At 36.7% G+C, this 26,009-nt stretch overlaps 1 protein-coding gene across 1 annotated transcript in view; it reads right to left on the bottom strand.

The window, feature by feature from the left end:
* CNTN1 (contactin 1) overlaps window positions 1-26,009 on the bottom strand; it is a 164,038-nt gene that overhangs the window by 19,973 nt on the left and 118,056 nt on the right. The window contains exons 14-19 of the mRNA XM_042872500.1: window positions 19,671-19,791; window positions 15,678-15,836; window positions 12,238-12,387; window positions 8,665-8,735; window positions 7,367-7,601; window positions 3,707-3,810 (exon numbers count right to left, since the gene is read on the bottom strand). Of these exons, the coding sequence (XP_042728434.1) occupies window positions 3,707-3,810; window positions 7,367-7,601; window positions 8,665-8,735; window positions 12,238-12,387; window positions 15,678-15,836; window positions 19,671-19,791 (840 nt within the window). The remainder of the gene's footprint in view (window positions 1-3,706; window positions 3,811-7,366; window positions 7,602-8,664; window positions 8,736-12,237; window positions 12,388-15,677; window positions 15,837-19,670; window positions 19,792-26,009) is intronic.

Genomic DNA, 26,009 nt, shown 5'->3' with positions numbered 1-26,009 from the left:
CATAACTCAGAATACTCTCACCTCTTAAACTCTAGCATTTAGGTCAGTTATGGCACCGTCAGGTAATAATAAAGATCAACGTGAAACTGAAAAAGTGTTTTGGTGAATGAGGGACTTTGTCAACAAGAGTTACAGCTAAGCACTAATTGAAAAATAAACACTGGAAAATTTATTTATGTATATACAGACAGAACCTTCTAGATATTTTCATTCTAATTTTATAAATCTGTGCCCATTTTATAGATCTGTGCCCTTTCCTCTACAACTTGTATCGCAACTTCAGAAGGGTAGTCTACAGCTTGAAGAGCCTTCTATTCTTCTGTGTTGTACAAATAGCTTCTACAGTAGTGATGAGGATAGCACTTCTGATCTTCAGGAGCACAGGACTTTCTTTCACCCCTACTGGCTTACCCTTTGCTGCTCTCCTCTCTGCTAGAACGATGCTGATAATTGTTCTAGAGAAAAAGATCTCAGTATGAACATGCTATTGAACTCCATTATGCCTATTTGTCTGCTTATTAATGCATCAGATACAAACTTTTCTTCCCAGTCATGATGACTAGATTACTTTAGGGAAAGAGAACAAAAAAAGAGAAGAAACTCAAAATTTTAATACCACTGCTTATTGTACATATTCAAGCACTGAATTCATGCTGGATTTGTGAAAGTGTAGTAATTTGTTAGGAATCAGTGGACGAACCATCACTGTCAGCTCCAGCTGACAAAATAAGGCAACATCCCTTACATGCATATTCTGTGTAACATTCTGTTCCATCCGTTGCCAGGGTATTCCAACTTTCTTCAGAACTGCAGTTATCCTCTTTCCATCCCAGTAGTCCTATGTGCTTCTATTTTCCACTGCAATAACACTGACTTTTCCCTGTATCCTATATTTTTCTGATGAACGGACACAGGCCCATCAGCCTGATCTCAATGCCTGGAAAGGTTATGGACCAACCTGATCTTCTATGACTGAGCTACCTGGCTGATGGATGAGGAAAAGGCTGTTGATCTAGTCTGCCTTGGCTTCAGCAAAGCCTTCAATGCTGTTTCCCACAGTATTCTGGAGAAGCTGGCAGCCCGTGGCCTGGTACACTCTTTGCTGGAAGAACTGGCTGCATGGCCATACCCAGAGAGTGATGGTGAATGGATTTAAATACACCTGGTGTTCCCTAGGGATCGGTATTGGAGCCTGTTCTGTTCAGTATCTTTATTGATGACTTGGAGGAGGGCACTACCTTCAGTAGGTTTGCAGATGACACCAAGCTGGCTGGAAGCATCAATCTGTCTGGGGATAGCAAGGCCCTTCAGAAAGATCTGGACAAGCTGGATTGCTGGGCTGAGGCCAATGGGATGAAGTTCAACAAGATCAAGTGCTGGATCCTGCACTTTGGCCAAAACAACCCCAGGCAATGCTACAGGCTTGGGGGAGAGTAGCTGGAAGATTGTGTGGAAGAAAGGGACTTGCAGGCAATGGCCAATACTCGGCTAAACATGAGGCAACAGTGTGCTCAGTTGGCCAAGAAGGCCAATGACATCCTGGCTTGTATCAGAAATAGGGTGGCCAGCAGGAACAGGGAGGTGATTTTCCCCCTGTAATCAGCTCTGGTGAGGCCACACCTTGAGTACTGTGTTCAGTTTTAGGCTCCTTGCTACAAGAAAGATATCAAGGCCCTGGAGTGTATCCAGAGAAAGGCAATGAAGCTGGTGAGGGGTCTGGAGCACAGGTCTTTTGGGGAGCAGCTGAGGGAGTTGGGATTGTTTAGTCTGGAGAAGAGGAGGCTCAAGGAAGATCTTATTGCTCTCTATAACTGTCTGAAAGGAGGATGTGGTTGCCCTCTTCTCCCGCATAACTAGTGACAGGACAAGAGGGAATGGCCTCATGTTGCACCAGGGGAGATTAAGATTGGACATTAGGGAAAACTTATCCTCCAAAAGATGGTCAGGCAACAGAATGGGCTGCCCAGGGAGATGGTGGAATCACTGACTCTGGATGTGTTCAAGAAAAGTTTAGATGCTGTACTAAGGGACATGATTTAGTGGGGAAACATTGGTGGTAGGTGGGTGGTTGGACTGGATGATCTTGGAGGTCTTTTCCAGCCTTGGTGATTGTATCATTCTCTCTTCTTCCCCTGATGCTCCCTGTAAGAAACTTAGCTGGCTTTAGGTAAAAATAGTGCAAAATAAAAATGTGACCTAAAATACCCATGGGAATGTTCTCCCACCATCTTCTTCCCCCAGTCATCCTCAGCATCCCTCCATATGTCCTCCCCCCACCACACACTGCAATTTTAAACATCAATTGCCATGTTCTGTCACTAATGCAACCCCAAGCTTTCCAGCACACTTCCAGCCCCCTTTGCCACTGGTATCTCTGCATCCCTACAAGTTCCCTGGTGTGCATCTGCTCATTGTCTGTTCAGGTTATTCCCAGCACCAAGGCTTCTTGCTCACTTTCTGCATAGACAGTCCAACTTGGAAGTGCAACTCTGCTACATGGCTAGCAGAGTTGAGCTCTCAGATCTACACTCTCCACCCTACTCTCATATTTGACTATGACTTTTTCTATTAGATTTTAGTTGTACAACTCATATGAAACACCAAACCAGTGTGCTGTTTTAGTAAATTGAGAGTTACAGTTGATGATGTCAGTGCCTTTATTTCAAATCTCAGTTTCCTGAGTTTGTAATTGTGCTTATAACTTTATGTGCGCATTCTGGAGAATCAACTATCTTCAATCCTTTTACATGGGACACTGTGCTAGTTCTTGCTGAGATCTTCACTATGATCTGTGTCTTGTTACAATATCCTAAAAATATTACACATATCTCACGGAGAGATAAATTGATACAATGAAATACAGAAGCAAGTACTAGTATTTAAAAGAACATTTATTCATATATATTTCAGTCATGTAGACACATTCTATGAAGTTATCCTCTGTTCATTTTGGAACACAGAAGCTACCATCAAGCAGCTGATGACTTAAACATCAAAGCAAATCACTAATAATCTAGTGCCTTTTCTGGAATGCAGCCAAAGTAAGCCAGCTGAGTTCAACTGGCTATGCATGGATGATGTAAGAATTCCCCTGCCACATGGAAATCTACACGGTCATTTCTAGTAGCAACCATCTTGTGGCTGTTATCATCTTTGTAAAAGGACATGAACAATTTTTACCAGTACTACCACTTACTTTTGGACCAGAAAAACATACCTTGAAGCTCCTTCTCATGTGAGGAATAGAAACCACGAACAAAACATTGCCTTGCACAATAGCACTGTACCTGTTCTACAGGATTATATGTGTATTTCACCATGTTCCATGTAATAAAGAACTTGTGGGAGAATTATATTAATAATTGCTGATACTTTAAATGGGTCATGAGTTACTTACAGTTTCATGTCTCTGTTGACAATTACGCCCTAAATTTAATTTCAATATGTTTTGAGAAGGTAAACATACTCATTTGATTACATAACATAAACAGACAGCATTATTTTGTGATATAACGATGACTTGCCAGTGTCTTAGTAAGGAAGTACACAGCACCAAAAATAATCTCTTTCTTGGGATGTGAAATCTGGACAGCAAGCTTAAGACAAGTGAACCTAAGAGCTAGAATGTTACAATAGAAATTACCTTTGCATTTAACTATGGAAATTTAATTAATGAGAAAACGTGCAGTGTTGCAGCTATACTCACCTGATATCCTTCCACAGATTTCTCAGTAACATGATGCCAAGAAACAGAAATTTCAGAAGATGACAAAACTTTCACGCTCACATCTGTAGGTACCTCAGTTGGAGCTGGAAGATGGAACACATGTACAATATCTAATTTCATTTGGTGCTATTGTTAAACTCATCTACAGGGACTCATCGTGTATTAGTCTTTAATCTGTTTTTACTTGCGTAAACTTTAAATTCAGTGATGATCTATATGGGAAAGGACTATAAAAAAAAACAAAACAAAGCAACGTTTCTTTACTTGGCTGAGATTATGTATTTTCATGTTTCAAGAGATTCCCTCTGTGCAAATTAAAAACTGGTTTTGACAAAGGACTGAATGAAGCATCCAGTGATCATTTACTAAATTGGACAGCAGTTGACAGATTAAAACATATACATCTTCTTTTCTTTTTTTTTAAAGTATCTACACACAAATATTCCTATGTAAGTCACTTAGTCATGATGACACAAAGTTTTCATGAGACCAGATATTAAAGAGCTGACTAGTGGCACATATAAACTTAAACATATGTGTGAAATAATCTGAGAGTACCCTTCTATCAGCCATATTGATTTTGTTTTGTTTTTTTTGGGATACCAGCCAAGTTAGAATACAGACCATAATAATGTGACGTTTTTATTTAAGAAGGCTGTAGGTAAATTACAAAAAGCTGTTAATTTCACCATTGCTTGTATTTTAAATGAGGTAAGGAACTTCAAAAGCCATAACTTAGCAATGTTTACAAAAGATAAAGTTTTTCAAGCTCAGAACAGCACTCTTTTGTGAATCTTTTGAAACAAGTTGCAACAGACAGGCATGGCAGCATGAGCTGAGGAAAGCTTTCATATACTTAATCTTCTAACTGGGCATCAAGTCAACTATGCATCAAAACAGCCACTGTTAAGAAAAAAATCAGCTACATCTCATATGAAAAGTATCCTAGGTAACAAAATAATCTTATATGCAAAGTTAGCTTTTGTAATTGTCTTTCAGTGACTGTTAATAATGTAAATGCATAATTGAAAAAATGATGCATTATTACAAAATTGTTTTCACAATGACAGGCATTTAGATAAGCAAGAGGCCTGTGCACTCACTGCTAGCAGTTGTTACTCTCTACTAGCAATGGAAGGTATGACATGGAGCTGTCAGATATGGAACTTGGCTTAAAACATGTGGGAAAGCGGAAGTTCTCCAGTAACAAAATTTAATAAAGATGCTCATAATTATAACGAGACACACAGAGATATGTTACCAAATGTACAGCTTAACAGAAATACTGGCACTGCGCATATGTATGTATGTATGTGTGTGTATGTATGCTTGTAAATATTAGTATGGAATACTGTTATGACCATATTACTTTAAAATACCTCTGCTGCCTTTGAGCAGTTGTAATTTCTGATAGTACAACTTCCTGATTCAGAGGTACCGAAGTACAGGTGGAATAAATGTGATCATCTAATCCTGTTCCAAATCAGTGTCAGAATCTTCATCACATTAATTACAAAATTTCCCAGAATGTTTCATATTGAAAATTTCCAACTGAAAGGGATTTTGCTGATACAATATTCTAAATAGTATTTCATCTGCTCATGATTATTTATGAGCTTGAAATTTACATCCCTATTTGGCATCAATGTTCTGTAAATGTTTGCAGTCTTTCCTGAGCCGAAAAGATGACATCAGCTGCTTTTCTCCAGACCTCTAATTCAGTAATTCTATCAATTAAAAAAACCCAAAACAACAACAATTGAATGTGCTTCCAGTAAATCCTCTTCACTAAAAAAAAGCTGTCATTGCACAAATATATAAATCCTAAATGTAACTTTATAAAGTTAAGGATGGGAGGCAACAAGGGGACTTTGTACAATTTCAGAGGCAAGAACAGAATGCTTTTTGGATTAACTTTCTTTACTTCTGCTGGAAAATTCCTTCTAACCTGTTCTGCACTTCCTGTGTTTGGTATGTCCAGTAGTCAAGTCAGTTTTGCACAGCAGCTGTTAGCAGTACTGGTAAGGTTTACAGCAGCACAAATCTGACATTTTTTGTGCTTCTTGTGTTTGAAATCTATGAAAAGAAGTAGGTTCACTGAGCTTCTACTACATTTGCTGCCTATATCTGGGCATCACTTGTTCACAAGTGTTTCTACCAATAAAGTGTCTGAACTTTGCTAAAATCTATGCTAGAACACCAGCAACCACCAAAATGATTTATTTATCTGGAAGCTGGCACTACTGCACATTTGCTTTTCTTCCACCTTTTGGAGCTACTAGACTCTGCTATGTCTCTGAACTTAAGAGAGCTATACAAACACATCCTATCCCTGACACAGCTAGTATAATCCTAACATAAATACATGTGAGTTTATCAGTCTGCTGTCAATAAGGCCTCTGAGAAAGGATGGATATTGAAACATTACTTGGCAGTTGTGGCTTTTATTATACCATAGCAATTTATTAACTTATTTACACAATTGCAAAAACAATCATAATTTGCTGCTGTTAAAGACAATATCCTAAGGTTTTTTGTTTTGTTTAGTTTTGTTTGTTTAAAGGATTAATATTAATCTCTTCAGATAGCTGAGTGTTGCTAGCTTGAATCCTGAATTATCATGAAACAAAAAGGACTACTTTATCTTTTCTCTGTGTGTGGGCGATTTGTGTGCAAAGTTCCCATTAGTGCTGATGGGAATCATGAACATAAATCTCCCATAAAGTACACAGAATAAAGAATAGACTTGGAAGTGTGAGAATGTGGCCTTGTTATCATAGCCCTCCTCTTGGCTCTTTCATCTAGATCTGCTGACTTTGTGAAAGAGGTTCTGTTCTACAGAAAGAAAAAAATGAGCAATTCTTTGGGTTTTGGCAGAAATTAATAAGCTATACTTTTCTAAAAACAGGCTCGAGTGATTATGTTGCAATTAGGATACTGTATATATTTCTTCTGATTAAGGTAAACTTCTGGTGCTTACCCTCCTCTGCTGATTTTGAAAATGTCATTTAAACTTCAATCATAACAATCACAGCATGTGAAATAATTCCAGAAAGAATTAAGAAAATGATTTTAGTGAAATGCCAGAGGTTTTCATTAAATTATTCACTTGGTATCTCTAACATCCAAACAATAATAAAGAATGTGACAAAGCTGACTTATATTAGACTCTAAACATGCTGATAATGTAACTAAATAGAACTGAACTATCATTACTTCACAATTTTTGGGCTGAATACTAGAACAACAGACTTCAGTGTGGTCTATTAAGAATAAAAAAACCTATACACATGTCAATCACATGTATTAAGATCACACTGGCAGAACTGTTGGATAATGATGAAAATTTTTTAGATAATAAATATGAAGACAATATATATATATCAATTTAATTATTAAATCTTCTAAGAAGTATGAAAAGTCTTGAACACTTCTGCAGATTGCTCATTAAGACTGGAAGTATAACCAAGTAATCTCCAGCACTTAGAAAGTCCAATGTTATTGACTATGAACAGCAATTATTTGTGAGCTAAATACATTCTCCTTGCTGAAGGACAGTTGCTATACTAATTAGGGACCCTAATGCAGTGCTGATTAGAATCCACAGTGTAAACATTACCTGGAAAAATTAGTACTCACCGTCCTGTGCTGAATAAATGACAGCAGTGAGACTGAATGGTCCATCCCCTTTGTTGTTAAAGGCTTTCACTTTTACTTGGTACTGGGTGGAAGGAGGCATTGATTCATCCTTGTGGACATAACGGCCAATTTCAGGATTAGTAACTGTAACTCTTCTCCATTCTTTCTCACCAAATGGCTTGAAAGCCACTATGTAACCAAAGTTATTGCCATAGTGGTATTCTCTCGACAAAGGCTAAAATGACAAAAGACAAAACACTGATTTTCATAGCTGATCAAACAAATGGATCACTAAAGAAAAGTAAATTACATGAAAATTATCATGTATTCTGAAAAAAATACTGATCTAAAGTTCAATTTTCATCTGATTTGCTTCTACTGTTTGCTCCTACCCTCTTTAAAAATGAGCACCACCTTCATTATACAGATCTGTAGTAGCACGCCTGCTGCTAGTACATTTTAAGGTCTTATTCCTCCTCAAAACTCACTGCAAGACACATCAAGCTACTGCCTACAGAAAGAAACCAAGAATAACTGTGTATCACAACTGTTGTCAGCTTGATCTAGGAAAAAAATTCTTTCTTAAGGAATAAGCAAAGGAGGATATGAAACAGATGCACTAGGCAAATATCTGGGTATATGTACATATGCAGAGATTATTTCTGCAATACACACAGAGAAAATATAAGTGTCTAGTTTAAATTATATTCATTTATGTAAAGCTTGTGATCAAAGAATCCTGTCTGTCCTAATCTGAATTGATTTAGAGAGATGGACATATTCAAAGAATTATTAATCCTATCTCTTTTCACTGATGAGAGGGTCCAGTTAGTTTAGGTTACCTACTCACCCAGCTACTATCTGGCAAAAGTTTAAGTGAAAATGACTTCCACTTTCAGCATGAACATTAAAGGTATTTCTTGAAACTGCAATTTATGCCCTATCACCCGGAATACTGAAAAATATAAAATTACAGAAAACAGTCTGCTATAAAAATTTTTGCTTCATTTACCAAAGCTCTACATTGAGTGATTCCTCCTCTGCCCATGGAGCCTTAACCAAAACTATCAGCATGTGTGCACAAAATGATGTCAGTAGCTCATCTGAAGGCTGACGAAAACCATCCTTTCAAAACAGAATTTCTGCATTACTTCTTCACATCCTGTAAATCCCAGAGATTAAATATCTTCTTTTGTGGTGAAGGATTTGGAACAGTACAGACCTTCCATGCATCTCAGGACCAACAAGATCAGACCCATGGAAGTACATGCTTACTTTCATCTCAGTGCAATACCTACCATCCATGTTATTGTCAGCTCTCGATTGCTTCCACCTCCTCCTCCAACATCAGAAGGAGCCACATTAGGAGCTAGAAAAACAGAAGAGACAAGAAAAATAACTACAGAGTATGCAGTCAGTAAAAAGAAAGCAACAGTATGATTTTCTTTTCTCTTTACCAGTAAGTCCAATGAGCACATGTGGGCCACAAAATTAAAATAATGATAGTCTGTAGAAGCTGTCAGTCTGCGGTCTTGCCAAAACTAAAGTATAGCTACTGCTACAGGAAACATGCCAGTTCAAACCATAGTTAGCAATCAATCATTCTTCTTTTTAACCATACTCTCTATAAATATTTAATTTAATATCTAGAAGTGGAACACTACTCATAGGCTTCAACAGAAAGACAGCATATGGTTCTTATGCTTCCTCAGATGCTGATATTCCAAGGGCTCAAGTACCCTGGGAATAAGCATGTACTTATGTTAACAGACTGTGCTTAGTTCCTATTCAATGGATTTACTATTTCAATGGATTTACTCACAATGTGTTACATCAATCCCACGAGTACACATTTGAAGCACCTCCTTCCTAGTCCTATTCTAGTTCAGATTGATGGCAGATGTCTTCTTGATTGGCATGGGTAGATATTCAGAACCAAAGCTGGCCTTAAGTAATTTAGTAATTGCATTTCACACTGTTCTGTGTGATGCAATAAAATCTGCTAATCTCTCACTGGTGCACAGTTGAGTGGTAAGGTAAGAAAGCCTCAAGGGTTCATTAAAAGTCATTCCTATATTTAATTTCTGTCAAACTCCCTGTATTTATAGTTCCATAAGACTCTGCCAGTACCTACATTTTCTTAACTACCATAAACAGCTGAAAACTATTTTCTCTATAGAATCCAGTATAGACACTTCTCCAAAATTTTTCTCTACAATGTTATACAGAAAACACCCAGCAAGAGCTGTCTAATTAATTCATGACATGTTTGCCCTAAAGATGATGTTTTCATTGCTATTGTCTGTCGTGGTTTTGTATTTACTTGCTGTCTCTCAGAAAGGAGATGCACAGTACTGCTGGAAACAGCAAATGATGGTTAATGCACATACTGTGCATTAAATGAGCCTCAGGTGATCACGTATTAACTACATGCTCTAATGACATGGACACATTCTTTGTGTTAAAATATTCTTACATGATCAGGCATTTTCTCCTACAAATCAGTAAAGGTCACAGGAGAGAAAGAGGATAGTTCCTGAGTGGTCTCCCTCTGTTTAAATAAGATGTTTGCTGAGATCTACTATTAGGATCACTTGGGAATAAACAGGAAAGCAGAAAATAATTAATTATTTAGAAAGGAAAAAAATGTAAAAATAAATCTGAAATTTCATTTGGTGCACAGTTTATGTTATTTATTTCTGGCCTTCCAGAAAAAAAAAAAAAAAAAAAAAATCAGTGGAGAATGAAGCCAAACATAAACTGAAGCTAAAATAGAATCATCAGCCTTTGATCAACTGAATTTCAAGAAGTCACTGCGAAATATGGGTGTTTTTGACGAAGAATTCAGATTTTATTGAAAGATCTCTCTTCCAGCGCACAAACTCTTGGCATGCTAATTAAAATGTTATTGAAATTTAAGTTATCTACAAGAAGAGAGACATCAGAACTGAAAAAGACATTGATAACTTTAGAGTTGAATGAACATTATCTGTCACACACAGTACAGCAGAGATGCAGTAGTCTGCTGCTGTTTCAGAGATGCAGCACTGTTTGTTGCTGTTTAACACGGAACAAATGTTAAAAATAATGGCGATGTATAGAAATGGGCTGTTTAGGCAACAAAATACTTAATTTATTCATTTTAAGATGAAAATGCACACACAGTCCTGTTCTGTAGCTCCCTGGAGGGTGATAATGCATCCCAAATGCTATTGTTGCTGCTTATGAAAATTCTAGCTTCTGCAAGGAAATGTTCTTGGGCATACAAGTTTATCAGCAAATAGTTACTGACGTATAAGCTCTTGTAGCATTGCAAGAAGTCTTCACTGATTCTTAAGATACTACACTAAAGTTTTGCTTTGTTTCACCACTGATGTCTATCAACATCCACCAAAGATGGATGGCAATGGCTGTACATGGGAAATTGGACGACAGGCTAACAGACTGCATTCTGCAAAGCACTACATCCTGCTAAAATAGTGCAGCATTTGCAGTCATGAGGGCTGCATAAAGAGACTCAAGCAAACTTCATGAGTGTGAATGTGGCACACTGCACTTTGCAGGACACTACCATGGTCACCACCTGTGAGTGTTTCTTCTGAGCCCCGTGCCAGTCCTTAATCTTTCTGTCTCCTTCCTGAAATTTCAAAAATGGCTGCCGTGCACCCAGAATTACAAGGAGCATGTCCAGATTTCTCATTTAGACCCTTGGGCTGCGTTCAAATACAGCTGTTGAGTTAGAAAATACACAATATTACTAGTCAGTTTTTTATGAAGCGATTTTCTTCTACTTTGAGCGTTAAAATTCTGTGCACATTTTCTTTCCCTGACTGATTTAACTAATCTGTATTTTCTTTCTCCCTAAGCAACACAGTTCTTAAATGGACCAAATGGGGATCCTTATAAACAAATGCTTTCAAATTTGCAATGCAAATGCATTTTCAAGTGCTATCTAATAACAGCAATGACCTATCTGCTCTAATTGCAAAATTTAATTTTTTAATTTTGGTTTTGCATTTTTATTTTGTAATCACAAGCCATGGGACAAAGGCTTTTTAAAACTCATAGATATCTCAAGGTTGCACACGAGTGCTAATATGCACTGAGGAGGATATACTGGTACACAGGCTTTGTTGGATAAAGCCATTTTGAAGTGATACATCACTTCCTAAAGCACTGCTGTTATCTCCTTTGTACAGTTCAAACAGAATGTATTATCTTGAATAATAACATATAATTCTTCATTCTCAAGAATCCATTTTAAAATGGGCCTGTCTGAACCTAGAGGGTATCCTTAAATAGTTTAATAATTTTAACACAGAGCAATTAGACTGCTACGGGCATTTGCTATGTCAAATAATGTCACATCTCTCATGCAGAATAAGAAGACACAAGACCAAGCCTGACAGATAAATAGCATTATGTGGTAAGACAAACACCTTGTCATGCATCTTTTATTTAAAAATAAACCAAACAGCAGAAGGACATTTTCTTGTCAAAAACATGCATCTGTTTTCTTTTCTACTAAGCCATGAATCTCAATGTCAAGTAAGTGCATGTGTTTACCCAATCTCAATCACAGAAGTCTCTGAAAGTCTCTGAAAAATCACAGAGGGAGTCTCTGAAAAATACAGCATGCCTATTTCAAGAATGGAGACAAGTTTGCTGGTTTTATCACAGTGCTTCCTTCCTGCCTGCTTTAATTTTAAGACATCCAGACAGTCTACTAAAATCTATAGTAGTTAGTGACTAAATTTTCTGAATTCGCTTCTGATAAAATCCTTAAAAAAAAAAAAAAAGACAAAACACGATTAATAAAAATATGAAAATAAAAAGGACATTTTAAAAAATGACATTTTTTGTTTACATACGAGCGCCTTCAGTTCTGATCCTCTGGGATGGCATACTTGGTTCCCCTGTTCCCAAAGTGTTTGTTGCTATTATCCGGAACTCATATTCCATCCATGGAATTAAATCAATCACTCTAGCAGATTCCATGTTTCCTTCAATATCTGATGGCTCTAAAAGAGATCAGAAGTTGCTTTAGAAAATACCAATTTTAGAATGAGGTCTGCCAACAAAGAGGCTTTTAAATCCACAGAACCTGCCCCTAGTCTACAACCGCATATAGCCAGCTAAAGGAGCACCATATGATACAAAAGGGATACCTTATTTTACAGGGAGTACCCTGGCAATGGCTGGGAATTTGGAAGTTATAACATTATCTTAGATTCTTAAATAAACCATTATATATTTTTAAGTTTTAACTGGTTGTGAACTAGCGAAAGAAGTACATTTAATTATGTAGTTATCCTTATTAGTTACATATATTGGAGTTGCAGAATTTCATTTTATCTACAGAACAATACAAGGAGAAGTATGTAAAGCAAAAACAATATAATAAAAATTCATGATGTATGCAATAGCTAGGCAGGTGTAAATTTTGGGACTGATCAATTGAGAAAGAGTAGTTTATAAAATGCAATCATATTTTGGTGCACCTTACACGCGAGCATGTTGCAACCTGCGATGTAGTTCTGATTCAAGAGGGATAAGTGTTCTTATATAAGTCCTTTTTAGGATGTACTTTATCCAACTCATGACACTATGTGTACAACTCATAGATAGTCAGCACTCTACAGCTACAGAAAGACAGAGGATTTTCATTTCTTGCGTGGGCCGAGAGATGCCTGTCAAACTAAAATCTTGGGTTCAGAGGGAGATGAGAAATGACATATTCTGCACTGGGAAAGTGGCAGGTTTGGAATTAAAATATGAGTGCACTGGCTGCCAAAAAAAAAACAAAACATGAACAACAATGTAAGCATTGGATAGTATTGAATAGTGACAGAGCTTTCCACTACCAAATGATCATCACATTTTTCATTCCAAAGCATGGCCCCGAAGGAGAAAGGAAAACACTTTCTATCTCTTTCCATCTGTCAACCACCTTCCTCATCATTACTGAAATTACTTTTCTGTCCAGACAATAGAGCCATTGCAAACCTCCTATGGCATCCAATCCATAATAAAAATTTGTTACTCTTTCTTCTATGCTGCTTTCAATCCCTCCATTTAATCTTGCTGTGCCACAAATTCCCAAAATAACAATTAAAACTCAACACTATGAGAATTAATCCTTCCAAAATACTCTGATCTCCTCAAACTGAACAAGCAACATAAATGTAAACAACTTTCTACATAACCTATCCACACATATTTCCATACTGTCAAGCAGACAGTATTCTTTCAAAAAAAAACCCAAACAAATACACTTGGTATTATGAAACCTGAGATGAATTACTTGGCTTGCGAATAATGGTTGTAGCAATAATAATAACAACAAGATTTCCAAAGTGCAATGCCAAAGTATATTTTTTGTTTCACACATTGAAAGTTGACAGCATTAAATGACAGCCTAAATACTGATGAGAGATCAATTTGGACTGATCACTGTGTCTCCTTCTTACGAAAGTGAGCAGTGAACCAAACTGGGAGGAGCCCAGGAGTTCAGTAATACTGGCAGTGGTGCCAGCAATGGTTACTATGGTGATTTCAGCTAATCAAAACTACTTTGTGTAGTTTTTCTAAAGAAAAGCAATGAATTTGGAAACACTGCAATAGTCCATTTAAACTTTTCAGAAATGAAACATTTCTATATTTCCTGCTAGCTTCTTAAAAAAGGAATTTAAGAAACCAGGTTTTTCTCTGCCCAAAGATGCGAGTCCCACTCAACATGTTACAAGACTGAAAGTCTGACTGTATGTCTCAACAACTGTTTCTCTAAACATACAAAGAACTTCAGAGATGCAGAGAAGAAGATGCAGAGATGCAGAGATGCAGAGAAGATCTCATCGTGCCAAAAACACTGCAAATAAAAAAATCTTCCTGAAAACTGAATTCAAGTGTCTGCTCTGAACTGGAGAGAGTGAAGGTCTGAATCCTGAACGTGGATGTCCTACGCAAATATTTTGAGTTCTAGTAACATGCAGCACAAAATGTGACAATATCAGAGATGTCATCTCTTCATAAATTCTTCTTAAATCTTCCCCCAACTTGGCTTCTCCCCAGATACATATCCTTTATTGAAAAGAAAACTACCAACTGGAAACAGAATATAATTTTAAGTGAAAAAAAGGGAGCTGATCTAAATGGGTCCTCTGTATATTCACCAAAACAAACAATTAATCAATTATTTGAACATTTCTAATTCTTACATTCATTTTAAAATTTAAAAAAAAATTTGTTCTAACAAAACAGTTAAACGAGGTACTGGAGTTAAGGAGGGACCTCCTAGTTCTATTTTCCAAGCTACTCAACCATAAGTTAGTCATATCGTAGTACTGGTTGTTGGAGGTAATTGTATACAATAGTGTTACATATTCCTCATGTTTTAGAAGAGAGAGATGATTTCAGGTTGCAGGTCTAGTAGTTCTGACTATGTACTCCAAAAAACTTCCACTAGGGTAACAGATCTTTTGAGGCAAACACATCAATGTTTATTTCTAAGATATATATCTCTGTAATTTAAAAGGATAACTTAGTTGGAAGAAAATAACTGAAATTACCAATATTTTTAATACTAAGAAATCCTGAGTATCTGATACCCTAATTCCTATACCCTAAAAGAGCTAAAGTTGCAATTTATTACAGTGGCCTAATAAATCACATTGGTAGGACAACTGAGTATACCTTGTAGCAATGCTATCCATCATAAAGCATTCAAATATAACAGTATTTTAAATTTTTTGCTACAATTTATGTATTTATGTTAAATTTTATAAGGAAATACTCTGAGTCAGCATGCCTGTATTCAGATAGGTGTCTCCTCAACTACAATTATGTGGCACACTGATGACATCCAGTGGTTAGAAGGATAATCTTAGCTGTTTTCTCTAGGAGTGCTGTTTTTGATGCAAATACCAACTGGTCTCTTCACAGAAAAAGTAGGCAATTTCAACCAATTTTCTGCATAAAATATTCAGAAATTAAGACATTCACTTATCATCCAAATTAACCTGAAATGTTGTTTTGCAATTCCAGAAGCAACAAGAAAAGAGAGGAAAAAAAAAAAAAAGAAAAAAACTTTACCTGTTCTTTTTTGTATTTTGGTATTCACTTCAGGCTCTCCTAATGCTGGGAACAAAAATACTGACAACTGACCGGATAGTGCCTGGTCCCAAACTTTGAAGCAGACATTACTAGTATCCCTGGTTACTTTTTATTGTGACTATTTTCCAAGTAGCCAAGCTTCTTAACAATCAAAAATGTTGTAACCTATTGATTTTATTGTTTCTGGCATTATTCTTACCTGTTTTGGCATCTTTCCACTCTTCAGATAGGAAAGTTTTTGACTGGATAGTGTATTTAGAAATAGGGCTATGATTGTCTGTTCCACGACTCCAGGTAAGTGCTACAGCAGTGTCTCTAATTTCTTCTATTCTTATACCTCCTGGAGGGCCTGGAGGACCTGACGAAAAAAAGTAAATAATTACAGATTAATTACACAATACTATATGCCTATAGACATCTTTATATCTGTCTTGGCCCATCATCTTAACCCAAATCTGGTAAACCCACCACGAGATTTGAACTTCGTAAGGGCTAAGATAAATTGGGCAAAAGCAGAAGTAGTCACTGTTTCTCTGAAGTCCTCCCAAAACCTTTCCACAACAAGACTCTCGAACTCCATGCCATGCCACGATGTGGAATTCACTACATTCAGTCATCCAAACAAAACTTAAAACTACTCATGTAAAACAAAGAAAAAAAAAACCCTGAGCACCAGAAAAAAAAACCCAAAAACATAAAGGTCACCAACAAAGAAGTACTAAACTGTCAAAAAGAGAAAATATTTGTCACAAAATTGCCTTTTTTTTAGTAAATAACATGAAAATAATGATTTATTTTTCCTCAAAAGGTTGATACTTGAAAAGATGAATTTCAGAATTCTTAGCTGTACTGTACATTAGCTGTACATCATTCTGATGGGACAAGTGGAAATGTCTCCAAACTAAAAGAGGGGAGATAAGGATTGGTTATAAGAAAAAGTGTTTTTATGATAAGGGTAATGAAGAACAGGAACAGTGAGGTGGTGAAAGCTCTGTTCCTAGAGACATTCAAGGTGAGGTTGGAGCAGATCCTGAGTAACCTCATCTGGCTGTAGGCGTCCCTGCTCATTGCAGGGGGGTTGAACTAGATGACATTTAAGGGTCACTTCTAACTCAAATGATTCTATGATACTATGTTTCGTGGAATGTTACATCTTCCCAACATGCAGCTAAACCCTTTCAGAAAAAAACTACTCGCCCTAAACAAGTTCACAGTCCCATCTTAGTGAGTTCTACATATTGTACACAATTTTTGCTCAAAGAAACCTATCAAAGTAGTCATTTTATAACACAGAAATAATTCTCAATCCATATTCGGCATTAAGTTAGTCAACTGTACTTTAGATCTGACAAGATACAATTCTGTTCCCAAAAACTTCCCTGTTTTTTCCAGGTATATCACTGAGCCTAATAAATGGTATTACATCCCTTCGTCAAATCGTATCTGGTTTATTTCTAAGCAGTAACAACATGCAAAACCTCTGTAGTGAATGGCTGCATTTATCTATATGCATTTTGAACATCTCTATTTTTAGTACTACTCCTGTCATGCCTGCACTTCGTGTGGGTTATTTTTTCAGTGTGACTGTAGACTGTGCTTCGAAGAGAGGCTAAAATGTGCAAACCATGTGATTTTTATTACATTAACGAGAACACTATGAAGCAAGTGGGTGATACAGGCCCATAAATATATGAGAGTTTGAAATCCCAAAACTTAACAGTAATTCTGTGACTTGAAGCTGAGCAGCTATTTACAAACATGGTCTACATAGATATTTTCATATTATTCTTTTCTTATAGACTGTTCTAGTTCTGTTACATGTTTTATATGATACACATTTATATGATATGCCAATTGTGGAAAAACAGAAACTATGTATGAGAACTACTGAGAAGTAGTTTCAGATTCCACTTCCAGAGATAACAACATGCCAACGTGACTCAGGTAATTACTTAATAATCTGATTGAACAAGTCTCAGAGCACATTAAAAAACAAACAAACAAAACAACAAGAAATAACAGGACAAATTTATCTGCAGCATGTACAGGGAAACCACAGAAAACAGGAACGAAAACAACAGTAAGAATGGAATGGAATTTCTACATCACATCTAAACACAAAGTGTGCCTAGCGTATCTTCAGCTCTCGAGCTCCTTACTTTTCCTATACAACTGAGGAAAAGTAATCAAGTTAAATGAACCGGAACAAAGAAGAGTATGGAAAGGTTCATCAGTGCTTAAGTCTTTTTTTCCTGCCTTCTTTGAAAAAGATTTCTTACAGCTTGTCATCTTACAGCTTGTCAAAGTTTCTGAAAACAGCCTGTGCTTGGAAGCACCAATGGCCAACTGCTCCCTCAGGAAAGCTAAGCCATGACATAAGTGTAACCACTGGGTAGGCTATGCCTTCAGTGAGGAATATAGCCCTGTAGGATCGGAATGTGGTGGGCAGAGCTAGGTGGTAGTAAGGCAGTCCTGGGCACCACAGGCAAAATTCATCAGGTGCATCCAGGTGACAAGCTGCAGCATACAGCCAAGAGGTCCATCCAGGAGAGAAGGTACCCAAAGCACAGGTCAGAAGTCCATTCAGGAGGCAGGGCCAGAGACAGTGCTGGAATCAGCACATTTGTAATGTAGCTGAAAGCTGGGCTAGGACTGAGCTTAAACTGGGCAGCTGGGTCCTTGTACAGTATACACACATGGGTGTTCTGGATAGAATAGATCACGGCCAGCAAGCCCTGCTGGTATACTCAGAGGTCTCACAGCGTGGTCTTCTGCACACTACTATCAGTTCTCCTGAACCCAACTCACATTTCAAAGCTTTAATGTCACAAAGGACAGATCATATGAACTGTCCTGTGCAAAGACAAAATATCTTGCTTGCAAGAACAGTGCCTATAGTTTACTGTTTCACTGATGAGGTGCTCTGGAACCAAATTTTGCTCTTGCCTCTTACTATCAATACAGTGAAATCATAATGTCACTTCTGCAATATATCATAAAAAATACAAACTTGTAAAGTCTTCCACTGAGAAAAACAGCAGTGAAAAGTGCTTAGCACTAAGTAGGACTGCGATCATGATGTTAAAACCTGAACATTAAGCATAAAATGAATGCTGATACCTTCCAAAAATATGCTAAGAGTTATGATTCTATATATGATTACTACATTGAGAGAACCAGAAGATTGACAAGGCAGCTTAATTCCCATTTTATTTTCTAAAAGGAATTGCTTACAGAATACTAAGGCACAAAACCAAACCCTTCTCATCACAGTTCACTGAAATTAATTCTGAAATTTCACCTATATCAAATTTGCTTTGACATTTCATCCGAAACTGATGGCATTTCACTGGCTGTTAATACTCAGTGAAAAATATTAAAACCACAACGTCAGCAGATGACAGAAACAGAATTAAGGCACAAGTTACACTTCAATTATTAGACAGATGTATAATAAAACTAGAATGTACAACATGATAGCAATGCAGATCCAAGTACATGTTATATATTCTTTGAATTGACAGCATTACAGAGCATTAGTACTTTGGAATATATTATTCCTGGAGGCATAAAACAGTAAAATGCCCAAAGACACAAATTAACTCATGCTGTTGTAAACCACACATTGTAATGTATCCTGTAGCATACAAACCAGAGGAGTATGCAGTGTTTTCATACTGCAGTAAAACTTACAGAGAGAAGAATGATTCAACAATGGAGTGATTATCTTAACCTCAATGTCATTATTGCTGTCATTTGAAAACTAGCAATCCTTTAAAAATGTAGGCCTAGTGTTACACAAAACTGCATAATCAATAAAGCATGATAACAGAAATGGCTTCTTTAAATTATTATACAGTACTTATATCGAAATGATACAGTCAACTCTGATACTTAGTAATAAACACCAAATCAAACTACTTAAAATGTACTTCAACAGAAAGAAAGTATGCATAGTAAAAAAACCTTTACTGATTTTCAGGAAAACAGATAAGTATCTGAACCTCTACAACAGGATCAATACACTGATAAGAACTCAGGGACTTCACATGTTCATGTAATTCTCATTTTAATTACAGTTATTTCTGAATGAGAAATAAAATACTTTGAACAGCCAGAAACACCCTACTTTTCTAGATGAAAAACAGCAGAACAAAACAGCAACATTTCTTGTTTACACAGAGAACCTTACCTCTTACAACAAGGTCAGCTGAAGCTGAAGAGTTGTCAACAATTGTCTGGGCAGTGCATGTGTATCTTCCAGCATGCCGCAGCTGAACATTTTTAATGAGCAGCTCACCATTGGATTTAATCTGTTAAAAAGAGTACTTAATGAAGCTAGTAAACATCCCTGCGTAACTGATAGCATCTACACATACCTCCCCACTGATATACAGGTATACAGTAGTAGCTATTTCCAAAAAGTGCTTATTTTGAGATCACTCTCAAAGGTATTTTTGATTCATGAGACAACTGCTTTAAATGCCCTGTGTTTCTTGAAGAGATGCTTGCTCTTTACCATATATGAAAAAAAACATGATGCAAGAGAGTAGATATTTCTTCACAAGCTGGCATTGTTCATTTTCTACTATTTTAAGCCTTTTTTTTTCATAAACAGCAATCAGACAATTCATCTACACAATTATTTCCTAATTATGCATGTTTGTATGATAACAGTTTCATGGAGACCTGTTAACAGACCAGAATGCTGTTTGGCTGTTCTTTTACAGACCTAAAACAGCATGAAGATTTGTATCACAGGCAGGTTACAATCTAGGCCTGGCTACAGCTCCCACCTCACTGTGGTCTGATATAGCCATCCCTGAAAGGCCAGCTGCCATCCCTACCTGTCCTTGGCCTGGCATTCTCTCTGTAGACTTGTTTTGCTCCTGGGCTGGCCCTGGCCCTGGCTACTGGACTTGCTCCACCTTGGATGAGTAAGGGCCACTCGCTACAGAGAACATCAGAAACTCCAGGGAAGCAATCTTCCATTCAGGAGGCTCACAGACTCATCATCATCATCACTGTCATCACGATCACAGACCTTAATCCTTTCCCCGCACTTCACCAATGCAATGCTAACAATATCTAATTTCAGATTCATGATTTCCCACTCAAAGGCCATTTGCTTTAAATTGGCAATCAATAAGCAAACACAAAGATCTGACAATGATCAGTAACTGTTAATAAAGAAAATCACTCCTCTTTGGACCTCTCAAGTTCCTACAAGCACAACATTTCATTACAAAAAGCCTCTTCTGCTGTGGCATTATCTAAGTGTATACCACTTAATTCCTAGCATGCCTTCCATGCACAATTTTAGCCTATGTCAAAAGGAGCCCCAGCCAACACGTAGGCATCTAGTACACAAGAAATCCTTGGAAATGTAGTCTCCTACATACAGTGTTGGGAGAGCATAAAATTTAGCAAATTTGAACTTCCTTCAAAAGTTGTCCTCAGAGCCAGATAAAAGGCACTGGTCTGTATTCTTCTGTGATGTAAGCATACCTGTACAGTTAAAATGGGAATTCATGTTAGCACACTTTGCTATGTAAGAGTTTGGTGTCTAATCCAAGCCCCAAATCTCACTTTCCATTGACATTGCCAAATTATCTACCAGCAGCCACTGCTGACATATGCATCATTCTCTGTATACATACCACACTTTTTTTACTGTCATACTGCTGGACATCTTCAATCTCTTCCCTTCTAATTTCTCTTTATATTATATAGGAACATTCAAAAAAAGTCTAAACCTCAGATAGCTTTACACAATGCTTTGGAAATCTTGCTATTTTGAATTCACTTTTTAAAACCTTCAGTTGATGTAGCTAGATATATATATATAAGGAAAATGCTGACTGCTTTTTATCTGTTTAATAGAAAATTTATTCTGTTTTTTGTGCTTTTTTTTCTTGGGGGGAGGGAGGAGAAGGTGAAGGGGGAGAGTGTCTCCACCTAGCAAGTTAACAGAGGAAGTACTACTCCCATCTTCACAGATTTAAAATCTGCTGGTTCTAATCAAATATAGCATAATAGTTTATAATGGCTAGGTATTTCTGCATGGTGTCTTTAAATTTCAGTCAGAATTTCCAGGCTTTTAGTACGTAAAACATAAAGTGAATACAATGCAATTCTACAGAAATACAGAACGTGCTCTTATAAATAAGAACAATTAACTAACTTAGAGGAACATTTCATAGTAGGTGTCATCATTAACTGCACTCACATGAAAGAAAGTGATGGGATTCTGTATTATATAGCAAAGACTGCAGTATAAAATCAACTTCTCATCCCAGAGAGTCTAATACAAAGATGAAGTCCTTTGTAACTTAATTGCTGTATTACACATTATGTAGCTCATTCAGTAAAGCTACTGAGTAGCTTTTTTTAACGTACATGCTAAAAAAATACAGAAAGTCAGTTCCAATAAATTAAATGAACAACAACAACAAAAAAATCTTAGCAAAGATTATTATTAGTGCAAGTAAATAGCAATCCATATATATAGTCTTTCCAAAACTTCTGCAGTTCTCCTAGCAGCTTAACGCTTCACGACCATGTGGCATTTGGACCACAAGTAATCTCTATTAGCCTCTTGTGTTTAGGAAAAAGTTCTCCAGTTGGGGTGAAACCGACTAACCTACAAATTACACATTCTGAAAAAAACTGTAGTGTGCCAGGAGCTAACCTTCTTGATGTCTGAATCATTACATCTAGAGGTGCATTATGAGCTCACAAGAAATTAAAAGCCACCATTTTGTACACTTAGAAAAATGTCCAGTTGTAGAGATAGCCTGTGCACCTGCTTTGTATATTTAAGACAAGGGTTCCTAATTGTGCCCTCATGTTATCGTTACTCCAAGAGGACTATTCTCCTCCTCTGCTCTGCTCTGGTGACACCATATCTGGATACTTTGTCCAATTCTGGGCTGCTCAGTTCAAGAAAGACAGGAATCTCCTGGAGAGAGTTCAGTGGAGAGCCACAAAAATGATACAGGGCCTGGAGCATCTTCTGTATGAGGAAAAGCTGAGACACCTGAGGCATGGCTTAGAGAGGATATTATCAATGCTTATAGATATGTAAAGGGCAGGTGTCAAGAGAATGGGGTCAGGCTCTCTTCATTGGTGCCCAGCAACAGGACAAGGGGCAATGGGCACAAACTGGAACACAGAAGTTCCATCTAAATACGAGAAAAAACTTCTTTACTTTGAGATTTGTAGAGCACTGGCACAGGCTGCCCAGAGAGGTTGTGGAGTCTCCTTTTCTGGAAATATTTTAAGCCCACCTGGATGCTTTCCTGTGTAATGTGCAGCAGAGAACCTGCTTTAGCAGAGGAGTGGACTAGATGATTTCCAGAGGTCCTTTCCAACCCCTATGATTGTGTGTAAAGGATGCCTACTTGTTTTAATGGATATCTTTGGCAAACTCCCATTTATTCACTCTTTCTTCATTAATCAAATATGTTTGAATACTGAATTATTATTTCTTCATGAACTTTTTCTCTTACTATAGAAATCTTCAGGGAAATTCGTTCATTTAATTTTTGCAGAGCTACAAGTAACATGAGTTGTTTTAAATACCCCTATGAGAAGGAACTGAAGCTGAGAGAGAATGGTATTTAAAATGTCCATTCACAATAAATGACCCATAAGTTGAGTAAATGGAAAATGGATGTAATGAAAATGTGATAAATTCTCACAGCAAATTTAAAACCCTTGCTGAGGGATTTAAAACCCTTGTCTGATGATATAAAGAGTTAAAATTTCTTAATGTATCATGTGAAGAAGTTCTCTCAAATCCCCACATAAACACATTTTAAGTTTTAATCATTCTGCAGGAAAAGAAAAGAAAAATAGGAAAAGAAATGAGAAGATGAAAAGGGGAAAGGAAAAAGGAAGAGGAAGAAGGAAAAGGAGAAGTGAGAGGAAAAGGAAAAAGAAAGAAAAAGAAAGAAATAAAAGCCGTATTTGTATGTAAATTCAATAAAAAGTGTTTAAGTGATTATATCTGGGGAAAATATGTAGTCACACTATCAGATGGCTATAAGGCTCACTGTCTCATGCTACCTGTGATAGTACCACAAGCTGAAGAAAATATTTCTGTCTTAGGACATTTCTCTGAAGAACATACACAGAAGTACATATACACAAAATATATCTGATTGCTTTCATGAAAGTAGAAATGTTAGAAAACATGAACAGATGGTTTTATGCCACACAAAATTGTGTTTTCCTAATTCACTCCAGATTGTTCAGAAATCTCATTTTGCTACAAAAAAAAAAAAAAAAGGAAACCAAAACACTGCAATCCTGAAACCTTCAAAAAAGAATTCAGATGCAAAACAGTAAGTAAAAATGCTGAACGCTTAGGCATAAGAACTAGTGTTATTATTATAACTGGACAGTCCTAGTGAACAACAAAGATTTTCAATGCAATTTGAAGTATCACAGTCTGTCATTACTGTCCCTGAATTTTGATGTTTTGGAGAAATGAAATAAAGCTATGTCATCCAGTTTATGTTTCCTGACTGAAAATGAGGGGAAAAAAAAAAAGAAAAAGTAAAGGTTAAATATTTTCCAAAAGCTCTGAAACTAGAAGCAAGTTCAGAGTATATATTCAGAGGAGATTAAAGTAGTCAGATAAAACCGTCCTTTTCCTACACAAGGTAGGTCAGGAACGGAAGCATTTCTGGATAAGTACTCCTTGCCTTCAGTTAATTCATGAGAATTGCAGGGGGATTACCTTCAAGGACAGCATCCTGTGAAAATCTGTGGGGATTACTGTGTAAATGAGCGCCAGCTAGCTGCCTGACTAAACACATGTAAGCATATTTGTCTGTAGCGGGCTACACAGTGCTGTCAACTGAAGAAAAGTAATTAGGAGTATCAGTACCAACGCAGGAGTAGAGAAGGGCAGCTACCTGCTGCTTTGAGTTCCAAAGATGGTAACAAACAAATGGTGTAAACTCTGACCTCTTGAGTTTCCAGTTTGTGGTTGGGTTTTTACGTTGTTTTGGCCTTGTTGTTCAGTTTTAATAGAAGAGACAAACGATCCTCTATTCTAGTTCTCTGCTATAAGCTTGTAGTTTATTAACACTAAATGTCATCCTAAGAAGAACACTACAGTCCGTGAGTCTCTTATCATTGCTTACACTTTGATCTACATATAAACATATGAAAGTTTGTCCAATAGGTTTTATAAAAACTGCACAAACCTAGAAGTCTCTTAATCTCATTTCTACTTCACTAAAATGATTACAATTGCTTAAGTCTTAGTACTCACTAATTTGTACTTTAGCAAATAAGTTAAAATATTTTGTTGCATTTACTAATGATTTGCCCACATACATCCGTTAACAGTAATTTCCCCTCTGGGAACCTGATCTTAAAATCCAAATGATGAAAACCAAATTGGAAAATGTAATGTAGTTTAAACATTATCAGCCTATAAATATGGTATTGTACCCTGTTGGTTCAGAAGCTCTCTTGAATAAAGATTTTATATAGTTGGTGATAAAGCTTTTCATGCACCAGAAGAAGCCCAAGTTCTTGGCGGTAAACGAAGAGCTTACAAAGCAAATAAAGAGTATGGGCATCAGCAGATTCTGTCCACAAATTAGATATGAATGCACTGTATGTTTTCATTGAAAAACCTCAGCGTGGCTGAGCTCAAAAATGCCTTCCTTAATACACAGAAAACTGAATCACAGACTGGAAATTGTGATAGCAGTACTCAGGGATGTTCCAAGTGTATCTGTGGTTTACCACTCAGACATTTACCAAGTTTCAACCAAGACTTTCATCACACAAACCCTATGTTTATGCTTTAATATTGATGTCAAAAATAGTGCTGTATGCTCTATGCCTGAGATCCACTGTTCCTTTTTGACAGTCACCTTTGCCTGTGCACATAATTACTGAAAGTCTACAGAACATAACCCTACATGACTAAAAATCATTTATAGGAGCCTACTCTTTTGACTTCGGTCATGACCTCAGCAAGAATGGAGGACTTTATGTTACTATGAAGCTGACAGTCCCTCTGTAATAACAAAATTATGTAAGAATCTGGTACGCAGAGATGGAGATGTTTTTCAAAATTCCCAAAATCTGAACTTTAGATGTGTTTTAATGCACAGCGGGAATACAATGATAGAACAGTTAGTAAGAGGTAACTTGGAAGAGATGAGAGTCTTGGAGATTACTTTTTCCAAAGCTAGCAATAACTTCAATATTTTTTGTAAAATCTATACTGAAATCTATGAACTTTAAACATGTTCATCTGAAATGTTCTGTTCCTGTCAGGAGAGGATCTGCTACGTGTTACATAAAAGTATGTAATACAGAAAATCCAACAGCTGTTGATGAATGCTTATGTAAATATGATTATTTAGTTTATTCATTTTATAATATAATTATATTTTATAATATAAAAGTATATTTATTTTTATAATATAATATAACTACTATTTTAGTTTTCCTGATATGGAGACAACAGATGATGTGGGGACAAAAACATCAATGCAGT

Source organism: Lagopus leucura, unplaced genomic scaffold (genome assembly GCF_019238085.1).
Source record: "Lagopus leucura isolate 7727_CA_CO unplaced genomic scaffold, USGS_WTPT01 Super-Scaffold_100008, whole genome shotgun sequence".
In the NCBI taxonomy this organism is placed as follows: domain Eukaryota; kingdom Metazoa; phylum Chordata; class Aves; order Galliformes; family Phasianidae; genus Lagopus; species Lagopus leucura.
This window is presented reverse-complemented; position numbering and strand designations above follow the sequence as displayed.